General features: G+C 32.9%; 2 protein-coding genes across 3 annotated transcripts; both read left to right on the plus strand.

Moving 5' to 3' along the window:
- Positions 1-3491: 3491 nt before the first annotated feature.
- On the plus strand, positions 3492-7289 carry LOC101210041 (70 kDa peptidyl-prolyl isomerase). The gene is made up of 13 exons (XM_011652806.2): positions 3492-3896; positions 3984-4070; positions 4520-4780; positions 4871-4945; positions 5024-5104; positions 5195-5389; positions 5488-5574; positions 5661-5836; positions 5919-6044; positions 6137-6283; positions 6377-6504; positions 6796-6916; positions 7013-7289. The coding sequence occupies exons 1-13, from the start codon at positions 3707-3709 to the stop codon at positions 7064-7066; spliced, it is 1728 nt and encodes a 575-aa protein (XP_011651108.1). The 5' UTR covers positions 3492-3706; the 3' UTR covers positions 7067-7289.
- Positions 7290-9169: 1880 nt separating this feature from the next.
- LOC101210291 (probable transcription factor PosF21) lies at positions 9170-14673 on the plus strand. 2 transcript variants are annotated; one of them, XM_004147603.3, is made up of 5 exons: positions 9170-9325; positions 11921-12711; positions 13313-13445; positions 13592-13676; positions 13992-14673. In XM_004147603.3, exons 2-5 carry the CDS (start codon positions 12008-12010, stop codon positions 14318-14320), a joined length of 1251 nt encoding a protein of 416 aa, XP_004147651.1. In that variant the 5' UTR covers positions 9170-9325; positions 11921-12007; the 3' UTR covers positions 14321-14673. The 2 variants fall into 2 exon arrangements, with proteins under 2 accessions (XP_004147651.1, XP_031739059.1); XM_031883199.1 differs by having other exon boundaries at positions 9171-9325; positions 11913-12711.
- The last annotated feature ends 4 nt before the right edge of the window (positions 14674-14677 follow it).

The raw sequence follows: 14677 nt of genomic DNA on the forward strand, positions 1-14677 counted from the left end.
GGTTGACAATGGAGAGTTTATTAATGTGTAAGTAATAAAGCTATGTTTGCTTATGACTAAGGTAAGATATTGTTTTGCTAGGCTTCCTTTCTCGTTCCCTGTGTTGTTTTAAGAAATTACATTGTATGTAAAAGAGATTCAAGATGTGTGTTTATAAACAATCGGTGTTTGTATATTTCATGTGAAATCTCCACAAAGAGGAAACGAGTTTACTATTAAGACAAATGTAAGAATACGGGAGGGTTCTAATGGCTAAAATATCTTCATCACACCCAATATCAAGTTTTCTTTCAAAGAAAAATATTACATAAGAAATGAAAATATGGTATGGACAAATATAGGTTTAAGTTAATCTCTACGAGGAATTCATCGTCTTATACATCTTAATATCCAACTTCAACGTTTCTTTTTATACATGATTTTTTTTGTTTAACACTAATATAAGTTTGAGTGATTCAATTAAATGATGTTATTCCCATGTGATTGCCGCCTATTAGATTATTAAATTATAAAATTTAATTTCGAATGACAAAGCTAGTAAACATTTAAAATATGAAAATGATAGACATAAACTGTGAAATTTTATTATGTTTTATAAGTATTTTGATTCATTTTGCTATATTTTGAAAATAGTTTGATAATATATATGCTTTTAAAGTTAAATATTCTTTTATAAAAAAAATGTTGAAATCAAATATACTTTTTATTTTAACTAGCTGAATTAATTTGTAAATAAAAAACTATAATGATTTAAATATAAATATTTGTATTGGAGAAATGAGTTTGTTTTCCTAACGAAAAATTATTCGTTTTTTAAAATCATATGTTCTATTTATACTTTAAGATTAAAAAAGATGTTTATACAAAAGTTACAAAAAGAAAATCATCAAATTGAATTCTTGAGTTTATATATTATATGGACATTGACAAATCAAATCATATTTTTTTAGTTAAAAAAAAAAAGTAAACAAATTAGGTTAAATTCATCCTCTAAACCAAATAAATTTCCTAGTGTAAAGTATATTTTTCAAATACAAAAATAATATGGGATTGTTTTCTTACTTCAATTATATTTCTTATTAATTGAATAAATATACAAAAGTTTAAAGAATTTAAAGGAAAAAATCTTAAAATAAATTAACTGTTTGATGGTGGGAAGAAAATAGTATATAACATTTTATGAAGATTTGGGTAGAAATGACCCAAATTCAAGATCCACTTGGAATGCCTACAAATATATGTTTTCTAAAAATTGACAATACTTTGAATACAAACTTTGACAAACTATTTTTTCGAGAGTCTTTTATATTCAAGTTTGTTTAATCAGCTATATAATAAAATTACTTTTATCAATGTCAAATATAAATTAACTGGTTAGTGTCGATTGTTGAAAGCTATCGTCAACAATGGTTGTTAGGGATAGCAAATATTCTTATGGAGTTAGGTCTCTACGGAATGGGTGAGAAATCCACGGTTTGATTGGGTTGGGGGACACAAATAGGATCCTCAAATCAAGACAATGAAGATATTCCCGATCTCACTTGAATATATGTATTTATTTATTTATTAAATTACTTGTGACACTTAAATTCAAAATAATAGCTTTTGTTAGCTACGGTTTTAATATTATTTTAATTCTATTAAATAATTAAATTAGCTTAATCTTTTTACTAAATTCTAAATAAAGATTGTTAAAACATTTGTAATTAATAATTGCAAATCTAAATTTATTTTAAAAAGTATACCATTTTGACATTTCTTACATCACATAACATTTGGTAATAACCATTAGGTAGCTAAAAATTCAAGCACGAGAGTTTGTTAACGAAGAGTGGTAATAAATGACTTAATAATAATAGAAAAAACACCCGTATAACTAGGGATGCAAGAGTAATCTGACATCCCCAATAATGTGGACTATCCAACCCAGGTTATAAGGGTTGGGTTGGGTTAGTTTAAATTTGGGTTGGGTTGGTTTCTTTTTTTTTTTCTGCTTAGTTTGGTCTCGGGTTGGGATTAAAAAAATTCATTTCAATGATGGAATATATATATATATATATATATATATATATATATATATATATATATATATATATATATATATATATTTCAATGTTTTTTTTAAATAGAAAAAATTTGACAAACTATTTACATTCTATTGAACAAAACTACTAAAACACAAAATACACTACACTTCGATTTTGTAAGGTGTTTTATTTTTGACAATTCACCAATTTAATTATAATATAATTATTAATTTAGTAAATAGAAAAGAAAAAAACTAGGTCACAGACTCACGCCTCTCAACACTTCATTCGCTTTAGTCTTTAAAGTTTCAAACTCTTCACGTTGTGCCTCATCTCTTTGACTCACTGTCTCCTTCTCACCTCTCAAACTCTTCACACCACACCTCATCTCTCTTCACACCGTCGACATTCACCATCTCCTTCTTAGTCTTCCACATTCACTATCTCATTCGCAATCTCCCATGTTCAATGTCTCATTCTTAGTCTCCGATTCGACTTCTCGATCCTCGACGTTCAACATTAAAAATGAGAACCCAACCAATATTAATTAAGTCATTCTAAATAAAAATGATGTGATCCATTGCTTGCTTGTGATTTTTGTTTAATCTAGATCTAAAAAATATAAGTGTTTCTTTTAAAATTTTAGGTGGTATTTGGTTCACATTTTGAACCGTTAAATTTTACAAAAAAGTTATTTTTTAAAAAATTGTGGCATTTGACAAGATCATAAAATGTATTTTCTAAAATTTAGTTTACAAAATAATTCATTTTAGAGAAATCAATACCAACCAACTTTTTTATAAAATAAATTATCAAACTAACGGTGAATTCACAATTTTTAGTGGACTCCATGCTTTATTACACTATTCAAATTACTATATATTACACTAAATTATTTTCTCCCACAAAAATATCAAAACTATACATTTGGTTTTGGATTGGAAAAAATACCTCGATCCTTCCATGTTCTCTCCCTATCTTTTTTAATACATACCTACATATTTTTTTTTCAAAATATATTTCTTTCTAAAAAAATCAAAATATACGTATTTCAAATTAGGTCCTAAAGTTTCACAATTCTTTACAGTAATTTGACTAATTATAAACATTTTTTTTGTATGGAACAAACCAAACAAAATTATTAATATGAATACTTATAGAAAAATCTAACTATAACTGTTTAAATTTTAAACATTTTTCTTTTATAGATTACCCTTAGAAACCAAACAGATAAAATAATCTCAAATCACATGGAGGAAAAGTATATTATTTATGATATAATTGTCACTTTATTCTCCATCATCTTCTTTCAATGTTTATTTAATCACACCATGTTAAGCGAATCCATTTAGAAGTTAGAAGAGAAGATATTTGAATTTTGTTAAATGTTAATCAATAGTTAAGCATTATTACCGATAGAATTAATTTAAATATTAGATTTGGTCATCCTCATATCAGAAAAAAACGAGACATTTTCGGTTCTGGAAAAATCGTGAACTCGCCAGATCAACAGAACTCTCTAGACTCTCATCTTCCTCTCTCCCTATAAAATCCATTCCCCATTACTCCGAACTTCGAGAATCGATCGCCATTCGACATTTGACGTAGCTCGCTATTTGCTTTTCTTGTTTCATTCGCATACTCTCTCATACTTCATTTCTTTCTGATTCTTTCCCGCCATGGAGGACGATTTCGAGTTCCCATCTGCAAGCAACGTGGATGAGGAAATGGGGTTGCCCGAGGACGAAGCCGAGAGCCCAGTTCTGAATGTTGGCCAAGAGAAGGAGATTGGGAAGAATGGGCTGAAGAAGAAACTTGTTAAAGAAGGTGAAGGATGGGAAACTCCCGACACTGGTGATGAGGTCGAAGGTATACTCTAGATTTATTTCTTGTTGGTCTTTGAATTTGTGGGGAATTTTGTGCTGAACGTTAGGGTGTTTGTTTGTATCTGTGCAGTGCATTATACGGGAACCCTTCTTGATGGCACTCAGTTTGATTCGAGCCGTGACCGAGGAACGCCTTTCAAGTTCAAGCTCGGGGAAGGTAATTTCGTTTGTAATTTGATGTCATATGATGATTGTAAATGTACGTAATTTTCTTTGTACGACACAATTCTCTAGCACATTCTGGTTAGTTGAACTCGGATACAAATACTGATCCCAGTGTTATATTTATTGGATTTCTTTTCTTTTCTTTTCTTTTCTTTTTCTTTAATCTTTTGTAGTACATGGTCGTTTCTAGTTGTTCATCCATTTTGTTTTTTTTTTTCATGTAGTGGTCTTTTAGTTAATAAGTTTGAAGTGCATCAAATTTGCTACGAAATTGACTATCAATTTGCGAGTATGAATAGGTATCTCGAATACAAAGATTGATCCAGCCACATATTTATTGGAATTTTGTCGATCATTCTTAATCCGTGGTCATTTCTAGTTGATCTTGCATTTTTTATTCAGTGGTCATATAGCTCATATCATGTTATCTATCTTCATCAGGCCAAGTGATTAAAGGGTGGGATGAAGGTATCAGAACAATGAAAAAGGGTGAAAATGCAGTTTTCACGATACCCCCGGAATTGGCCTATGGAGAGTCCGGCTCTCCTCCAACAATACCACCGAACGCTACTCTTCAATTTGACGTTGAGCTACTTTCGTGGCACAGTGTCAAAGACATCTGTCAAGATGGAGGAATCTTGAAAAAGATCCTTGTTAAAGGAGATGGTTGGGAAAAACCGAAGGATCTAGACGAAGTTCTGGGTGGGTTATTCATTTCAATCTACTTTTTTTGCCTTCTCATATGGATAGAACTTTTCAAGTATTTTCAAACTAAATGTGTGATCTTTACAGTTCGTTATGAGGCTCGTCTTGAAAACGGTACACTGATCTCAAAGTCTGATGGGGTCGAATTCACTGTTGAAAAGGGTAGGTTACTTGTTGCACTTGAAATCTTGTTATCTTAAACTTTGAGGGGTGTCTGAATTTCTTGCTCGGCTCGTGTAGGGTACTTCTGTCCTGCCTTGGCAACTGCTGTGAAGACGATGAAAAAAGGGGAGAAAGCTTTGTTGACTGTTAGACCACAATGTGAGTGAAGCTACACATTCTCTTCTCTCGGGTTCTTTTGTGCCTCGAATCCATGGACGTGCTGATTCTTATTGTTTTATCATTTAATAGATGGATTTGGGGAGTCTGGTAGGCCTGTATCTGGAGAAGAAGGTGCTGTGCCTCCAAATGGTACACTTCAAATTACCCTTCAATTGGATTCATTGAAAACTGTTACAGAGATCACAAAGGATAAGAAGGTCTTGAAGAAGACCCAGAAGGAGGGAGAAGGATATGAACAACCAAATGAGGGAGCAGTGGTGCAAGGTGATATAATCATACTTCAGTTGTTCGATAACTGCTAATGATCTAAATTTTGTAATTTGACTTAGTAGCTAACTACATGGAGCTTCTGTTCTTGTCAGTGAAACTTACCGGCAAACTGGGTGATGGGACGATTTTTACTAAGAAGGGTGATGATGAAAGAACGTTTGAGTTCAAAATTGACGAAGGTATGTTGATCTTGGTGATGTTCTTTGACCATGGAAGGATTTGTATCATTATGGTTTTACTAAGCTATAATGCGGATATGGAACAGAACAAGTCATTGAAGGACTCGATTTGGCTGTGAGAAAGATGAAGAAGGGAGAAATTGCCTTGGTGACGATCCATCCACAATATGCTTTTGGATCTTCTGATTCATCACAAGATCTAGCTGTGGTTCCTGCAAACTCAACTGTATATTACGAAGTTGAGCTGGTTTCATTCGTCAAAGTATGTCTGAAATATTCATTTGTTACCAAGTTTCTCACAAGAGAACGTCTCATCGAACTAATACCAACTTTTGTTATTGCAGGAAAAAGAATCTTGGGACCTGAACAAAGCAGAAGAGAAAATAGAAGCAGCAGGTAAAAAGAAGGAAGAAGGAAACGTTCTATTCAAAGCTGGAAAATATGAGAGAGCATCAAGAAGATATGAAAAGGTATTTTTGAAGTTCAACAGAAGTTCAAAGTTGTCACGAACCCTCATTAACAGATTGGCTAACATTATTGTTTATCATCAACTGTTTGATAGGCTGTCCGCTACATTGAATATGATACTTCTTTCAGTGACGAGGAGAAGCAACAGAGCAAGGCACTAAAGATTTCATGCAATCTCAACAATGCTGCTTGCAAACTGAAAGTCAAAGACTACAAACAAGCAGAGAAGCTTTGTACAAAGGTCTGCTTTGTGATACTTTCACCTTAATTATGTTGATACTATAGGATTTGCTTAGTGGCCTAACATTTACGTCCAATTTCTCTCAACCAACAGGTGTTGGAACTTGACAGTAGGAACGTGAAAGCTCTATATAGAAGGGCTCAAGCATATATTCAACTTGTTGATCTTGATCTTGCTGAGCGGGATATCAAGAAAGCCCTCGAGATTGACCCAGATAACAGGTAGCTCATTTATAATTGATTAATTGATTTTGCCTTTAGATTTGGGTCCAACATAAAAGAGTGTTTCAAATGTCTTTGGGTGTTTGAAATTAGTAATGAATAAATAAATACAAACTCGACCTAAAGACTACTCGGTTATGGAGTATTAGTGTTTCATAGGTTGACAAAATCCTATAACATAGGTAACATGTATACAATGTCTCAAGTCAAGTTTAGCAGTTTAACCATAGCAAAAACATGTTTTATCTGTGCCAGTGCTCATGCGTGTGTATCATTACACTGTCAATGCAGGGATGTGAAGATTGAATACAGGCAATTGGAAGACAAGGTGAGGGAATACAATAAGAGAGATGCACAGTTTTACGGCAACATTTTTGCAAAAATGAACAAGTTGGAGCATGCTAAGTCGGCTGTAAGTTACAAAACCAAATAGCTAATTTCTCAGTCTTGTTCTATTTTGAAATGAACTCTTTTGGAATAAGACATTTTGTAATCATGGTATTTGCAGAATTCAGGTGGAAAGCAAGAGGCAGTACCAATGACTATTGATAGCAAAGCTTAAGTTTGATACTTTAGCCTTCATAGCATCACACACTATGCATTAATGAAATGTAATGTTGCGCATACATAGCATTGTATTGTAATGGTGTCTTGTTTACACTTTGTATAAATAAGTCAGATGTCTCGAAGGATTTGCATTGCTTTGTTTGCATTCTCCTTTTGGACAAGGGAAGATAATAAAAATATACTCTTGTTTTCCTTATGTTTTAGCATGCTTCCTTTTATCCATGGTTTTGGAATTTTTCTTTAAATTGTTGAGTTTCTAGTGCTAAGGTACTAACACATTTGTTGGTCTAAAATATAGTGAACTACTCTTGAATAGAATAACTTAAGGTTAAATTTACATTCAAATTTGATTTTACTTGTGTATATATGTGTAGACAGTATTTTGTAATATTGCGTTGTTATTAGTTATGTTGTTATCTTATTAATTATGTTAATTATGTTGTGAAGTTTATGTAACATTTTACTTTATATCTTTTTCTTTGAAAAAATAACTCTATTATATTGTTCGAAAACTTGTGATCAATTTCTAGATCTCAATTGAGTCCTCCTAATTTTGGCATATATGTACGCAATATGTTGCACGATTCGAAGAATTTAGTAGGAAAAACAAAAAGTCCAAATTTATTGTAGGAGGAGATATTCTAAATTTGCATGATTTTTTGGGTGGTGCTATTTTTTGTTAATTCTTTTATCGAAGTTATAAAAGATTGGATGGAAGTTGTTATAATTGATTGCTGTGTTCGTTAATTCTCTCAATCAACAGGTTTATACCGTTAATTGTGTCATAGTTTGCTAAATATAACTAATATCTATTTGGAGTCCATGTACTTGCCGTTTATTTTTTATTAATATAAATACTAACAACATATAGCGATAATTAAAATTTTATTGAACTTTAAATATTAAAATTTAACATAGTTTGTAATAATATTATAAATTTGAGACGGATAATTTGGGTTGTTTGTATTCTTAGTAGTTTGTGTAGAAAATGTCTTAACATATAAGAGTAAAAAGATGCCTTCTAAATTTTTGAAGAGAATAAAAAATACTTACTACTATGTTAGTTTTAGACTAAAGTTGTTATCATAAATATCCTTTGAACTTTTTAAAAAATTTCAAAATTATTTTCATCACACCAAATTTTAGCACTTACATAAAAAAGAAAAAAGAAATAAAAACTAACCTTTCAAATTTTGATAGATATGTCAATATTTTCATGGAGGGAATATTCTCAATACATCCTATAAATATCCATGATCACATCAAACAAAAACAAATAAGTTAAATATAAATAATAAGACGTTTACTTATTTAAAAATAATAAAATACTTATTTTGCTAAGTTTGTTTTATTTTTCTCAAACCAAATATTTTTTTTAATATATCCCTCTATATCAATATTTTAAACATAGGTTAAAATATAAAACTACATACAATCTTACAAAGTTTTACAACAAAAAATTACTCTTAAAACATACTAAAATAATAATCGGTCAAACAAAAAAGATTTACAGATTTATTAGACTATCAGTGTATGTTAATTACAACAATAAGTACAAAAATTGGTTGTTACAATTTGCAAATGACAAATCACTTAAAACATTTATTACAAAAAAAGTTGATTATCTAAATGTAATTTGCGAATGCCATGAAACAACTCTTACTTATCTAATTTATTTTAAAAAACATATTATTTATAAAAAGAAATTAATTAATCTATAATTATGTACCAAATCTACAAGATCGTACTAAATATAAATACACGATCTTGAAAAAAATCGTTGGATATTGGTAATACATCGACCATCGTGATCATAAACCTACACAATCACGTATTAGAAGAAGAATAATAAGTGGCATGATCAATTAATCCCGTATCAAAAGAAGAATAATGCATGTGTGTGACTAATTAACTCATTAAGTATTTATGAGACATTTTTTATATTTTTCATGTTGGACACTTGCCTATTCTTTTTGGAAATGATAGGTAAATATTTCCAATTTTACTAATTACAATATTATTTAGAAGACAGTGAAAGAAAAATTCCATTCATACGTTTTATGGGAAAAGAAAAAGGTTATTTGCCAAAATTTATGTAAAGTTAATTAAAAAAAGGGAAGAAGGGGAAGAAAGAAAGAAATTGATACAGCCCTAGCTAGCGCCTTAATCCCTCTCCTTCCTCTGCAAGCTGCTCCGGTGGTCGTCCACTCTCTTCGTCTTCTTCACAGATCTTCTTTTCTCCGTTCATTTCAAGGTATTTTCCCCATACCCATTTTCGTTTTATGCTCATACACGAATGGCTGCAACCCCAAACTCTGTTGTTTCGGTTGAACCTCGATCTTTTACAATCATGCAATTCGCCATCGGTTTATGTAGAAATCGAAAACTCATTTTCTTTTTCAGTGTTCATGCAAAAGTTTTTTTTCCCCTCCCGTTTGAGGGTTGATTCTTTGAATCACTTGTTTGAACCATATTAAGGGAGAAGAACCGAAAGTCAATGAAAGTAGATCCAGGGAAATGAAGTGAGTTGATACTCTGTATCCACGTTGGGGCACATAAACTGCCATTTTTCTTTTGCCAGCTTCCTCATTTCTCAATATCGAATCTCAATTTTGTAGAACGATTGTAAACGAAATTGAACTGGGAAATGACTTACAGGCAATGAACATAACTGTTTCCTCTTTTTTTTTTTTTTTTTTTTTTTTTTTTTTTTGTGAAAGAAGACAAGAAAAAAAATTAATTGTAGTAATGGAAAGAGCCAAAGCTGAAGATAGTACAAATGATTCTTTATAGTAAATAATCAATTTGGTTCCAGTTTAAAATTCAATGACCGAGTGAGTGATAGCTGTTTACCATTTTGACAAGTTGTTAATTAAAATCCTTGAATTCCATTCCAGAAAACACTTCGGTTTGAATTTTCTAAAGTTAAAGTATTTAATTAAAAATAAATTTTTTTGGCTTTTGAACTAATTCAATCAATTTTATTAAGAGTTAGAAATCACATAAAATAGGACGGAGATATTATGAAAGCAATGAAGGATAGTCTGTATATATTTTTTTCTCTTAGAGGAAGCAAATTTCTTTGATATAATTGTCTATAAAAATCATTGACGTTGATCTGAAAATAAAATTTTGAATACTATTTTGGGCCTTGATTTTTCATCTTCTTCTCATTTTGGTCTCTATACTTACAAACGTTGTTTGTTATGTTCCCGGGACTTTCCACCTGTCTTTATTTTAGGCCCTATAATTTCGGTGCATGTAAATTTAACTTGTATTTATTTTAGCTCCTATAATTTTAAAAGTTCGTTTTAGCCTATGTACTTTTAGAAAGTGGTCATCTTTGTCTTAAATTTGAGGAAAGCTATATTGGAGGGGTTCCTTTTCTTTTTGCACTTTGTTTTAACTTTAGAGAGTGGTGGGTAATGGGGTGGACACATACACTTTTAAGCAGATTAGTGGTTGGGGGCCAGATATATGAATTTGCTCTTTGTTTCCTCATTTATAAATTATACCACTCTACTCTAACTAGTGGCTTCCTTCTCACTTTGGGGTTTTTTTTCTCATTCTCATAACTGTGGTCTCTGTCATTTATTGTTTGATAGAGGAGCAATGGATATTGTGGCACTTCTTCTTTACTTGGTGATTTCTTTGTTAATCAAGGGAGGAGGGATATTCGTATCTGGAACTCTAGTTCATCTGTGGGGTTCTCGTGAATTTCCTCTTTTTATTGTTTGGTTAATCCCTTGTGGCTCGTCCTCTAGTATTCTCGTCTGTTATTTTGTGGAATGTTAAAATTCCCAAGAAGGCAAATTTTTTTGTTTGACAGGTTCTTCATGAGAAAATTACATCCTAAATCAGATTACTAGAAGGATGCCTTGCTTGCTAAGCCACGATGTCTATCCTGTGTAGAGGAGCAGCTGAGCACCTTGATCATCTTTTGACACCTAGGCATTTAGAATTGTTTCTTTTACTCCAATGACCCAATTAGAGATTGTGGATTCATTTGCTAGCTTGAGGAATTTGTGCTCATTTACCCTTTTGTAATAAGGGTCATTTTTTTGCTGGCTTGTTTGCGTTTGTGCTTTGTTATGGGGCCTTTAGGGTGAGGAACAATAGAGTCGAGAGGTCTGAGAAGAAATCTTGGCCCCTTGTTAGGTTCCAGCCCCCCCTGTGGTGAGGGCTCTCCTTTGACACCTTTTAGAGTCCTCTCTTTTGACTATTTTGTGGTGATGTACAGTATACATCACTTTCATGCTCAAATCACAGAAAAAAAAAAAAACTTATGTAATTATAGCCTCATTACTATCAAGGATTGCTCTTCTTTTTTAGATACTTGGGAGGGGATTTTCTCTTCCCCAACAAGTAAGCTGTCTTCTCTTTTGCAATTAATACACATTTCTGTTTTTTGTAAAACAATTTAATAAAATAAAAATGGAAAAGCAGGAGGACATTATCAATTTTCTTATGTGAATCCCTCTTTTGTTAGCAAACAGAAGTCTCTAATTTATTTTTGGTCAGTTGGACAAATTCAGACTTCTCACTCCAAAGTTGTCCTCATTCATTGTAGCCTGCAAAATTCATCTCCCATTTTTTCCCTCCCTTTCCCCATTTCTTCCACCTGCCTCTCAATCTTCTTCCACATAATTCACTATCCTCTCCAAGTGTTGTTTTTTTTTTTTACCCATTTTGAATGCATTAACAATTTGGATTTTTGGTTGTAGTTTGGTTTCTTTCTATGCCTTGGTTGTTGTTGTTGGTCCTTTGATTTCTACCATTTGATTCTTAATGTGTGTTTGGTTTGAGGGATTTTGATCTGATTTCTTGCACCCATTTCCAAGCTTTGCAGGTACTTGGAGTTTTGTTTGTTTGATGAAGAATTTGTGACTTGGGGTTTCGGTGTTGTTTAGTTGCTTTACAAGTGCGTTTGTAGTTGATGGAGAAGGACAAACCCCAAAGCTTTTCTGGTGGATTTCCGCCACCATCAAGTCGTTACTCAGGTCTTTCACCAACTGGAAGCATTTTCAATGGAAAATCTGAGGCAACTTCATCTTCAATGTTGCTTCCTCCAATGCCTTCCGGTGGTCTTTCAGATTCAGGTCAATTTGGTCATGGAATGCCCACTGATTCTAATCGGTTCAGCCATGATATTAGTAGAATGCCTGATAACCCACCAAGAAATATTGGTCACAGACGTGCCCATTCAGAAATACTGACCCTTCCTGATGATATTTGTTTTGACAATGACCTCGGTGTGATTGGTAGTGCTGATGGCCCTTCTTTTTCTGATGATACTGAGGAAGATCTGTTGTCCATGTACCTTGACATGGACAAATTCAATTCCTCGACTGCCACCTCCACGATACAAGTTGGCGAGTCATCTTCAGCTGTTGGAGAAGCAAGATCAACTCCTACTTCAACAATTGGAGCAGCTACCTCTAAAGATGACGCTGCCGTTGGTTTGAAGGAGAGGCCGAGAGTTAGACACCAGCATAGCCAGTCTATGGATGGCTTGACAACCATAAAGCCTGAGATGCTCGTCTCTGGGTCTGATGAAGCCTCTGCAGCTGATTGCAAGAAAGCCATGTCAGCTACAAAACTCGCTGAGCTTGCGTTAATTGACCCCAAACGTGCTAAGAGGTAATTCATAAGTCCTCTCTCTCTCCTTTAAACAGGAGAAAGAAACTGATAATATGTTATTTCATGATTTCTCCATATCCTAAACAGATTTTGTGCTTTGCTTTATTTTGCTCATTTATTTCTACTATTCATATCCATGTGCAACTCAGAACTACCGTTGCTGTACAATTTATGATAACTCAACATTTGAATTTTGTTGGATGCTTTGCCTAAATTTCAAGAAATGAGATAGTAATGAAGTGTTTTTGCCAATAGCTGTCAAGTAGTTTAGGTTAAGCTTCTCTTATAAATTTTTTGGAACATGAAATGAAAAGATTGTTGAGTTATCAAGCAGTTTAAGTTAAGCTTTATTGTTATTAATTTCATGGATTGCCTTTCTCTCTAATCTTGAAGAGCCTGGAGGCCTTCTTTTACCCTGTATTTTCCTTCCCCCTCTCCATCATAAGCATGTTTTTCTAAAACTTCTTCATGTTCAAGATTATTTGCATTGGTGTCCTTCAAATTTCAATTATTATGCTTTCTGTTTCCTGTGAAAATAATAGTAATAATAATAAAAGAACAGAAAATTTGTTTGTAAGGGCCTTTTTTGTGCATTGTATAGGATATGGGCAAATCGACAGTCAGCTGCTAGGTCAAAGGAAAGAAAGATGCGGTACATCGCTGAGCTTGAACGGAAAGTTCAGACTCTGCAAACAGAGGCAACTTCTTTATCTGCTCAGTTAACCCTCTTACAGGTGGATTATCGATTTATCGTATATACTTATCATATTTTTAGATGCCCATTCTATATTTTCATACCATTTGAAATTCAGCATCCTATTTTCTCTGCATTTCAGTATATAAAGATATTATATTTTACTTATTGCCTCCCTGTTACCAGAGAGATACAAACGGTCTTTCTGCTGAGAACAATGAACTAAAGCTGCGGTTACAGACAATGGAGCAGCAGGTTCACCTGCAAGATGGTAAGGACCTCCTCTTTAGTTTCATTTTCAATTGATTTCACAAACGGTTGTTTTTCTATAGCTGCCTTCTCTTAGTTTGCATCTAATCACTCTGTTTTTATTTCTACAAGTAAATATAGTTACTCGTTGGAAGACGGTTTTATTTGCATTTTTGGCATTCATAGTCATCGTCACATTAAAAGTTGCTTTCTAGTCTTTTGGGGCCCATTTTTAGGTTTTTTTGCAACTTTTCTGATAACTTTGTTAAGTTATACCAGATGAGATTCAGTAATATTCTTTTGGGGCCCATCTTTATTAGTATCTCTATTTTGACAGCTCTAAATGAAGCACTCAAAGAGGAAATTCAGCATTTGAAAGTACTGACTGGCCAAGCAATCCCAAATGGTGGATCAGTTACAAACTTTGCTTCCTTTGGAGCTGCCCAACCCTTTTACCCAAGCAATCAAGCAATGCACACTTTGTTAACTGCACAGCAGTTTCAACAACTTCAAATCCACTCACAGCAGCAACAACAACATTTCCAATACCATCAGCTTCATCAGCTTCATCAACAGTCAACTGGAGACAACAAATCCAAAGGATCGGCATCTTCTCCAAATCCAAAAGACAACAACACATCAGATACGTCCTCTACCACTTGTTGAAAGAGATAGCCTAGTGAACCTACTGTTTGTTGTCATCGATAGTTTATTTAATATATATAAAAGAAGAGAGATGACCCACTGTCTAAAACTTTTTGTGTTTAGCTGCCAGAAAATTAGTTGCTGCATTTGTTATCCAAATACCACATTTTCCTCTCCCCTACAAAATCTTCTATTTGTTTCATTATTCAAGGTCCTTCCCCTCTCCACAAGCATATTGTTTGCTTTCCTGCGTCTGTTAAATTATGTATAATGTTCAATTGTTGTAGACAGAAACTGTTTGTAGTTGATTTATTAGATTTTTGTGGATATCACAGTTTCTTATACGATTCATACCTTTTTTCATGGTTTTATTATGCC

The sequence above is a fragment of the Cucumis sativus genome, chromosome 3 (genome assembly GCF_000004075.3).
Source record: "Cucumis sativus cultivar 9930 chromosome 3, Cucumber_9930_V3, whole genome shotgun sequence".
NCBI lineage: Eukaryota > Viridiplantae > Streptophyta > Magnoliopsida > Cucurbitales > Cucurbitaceae > Cucumis > Cucumis sativus.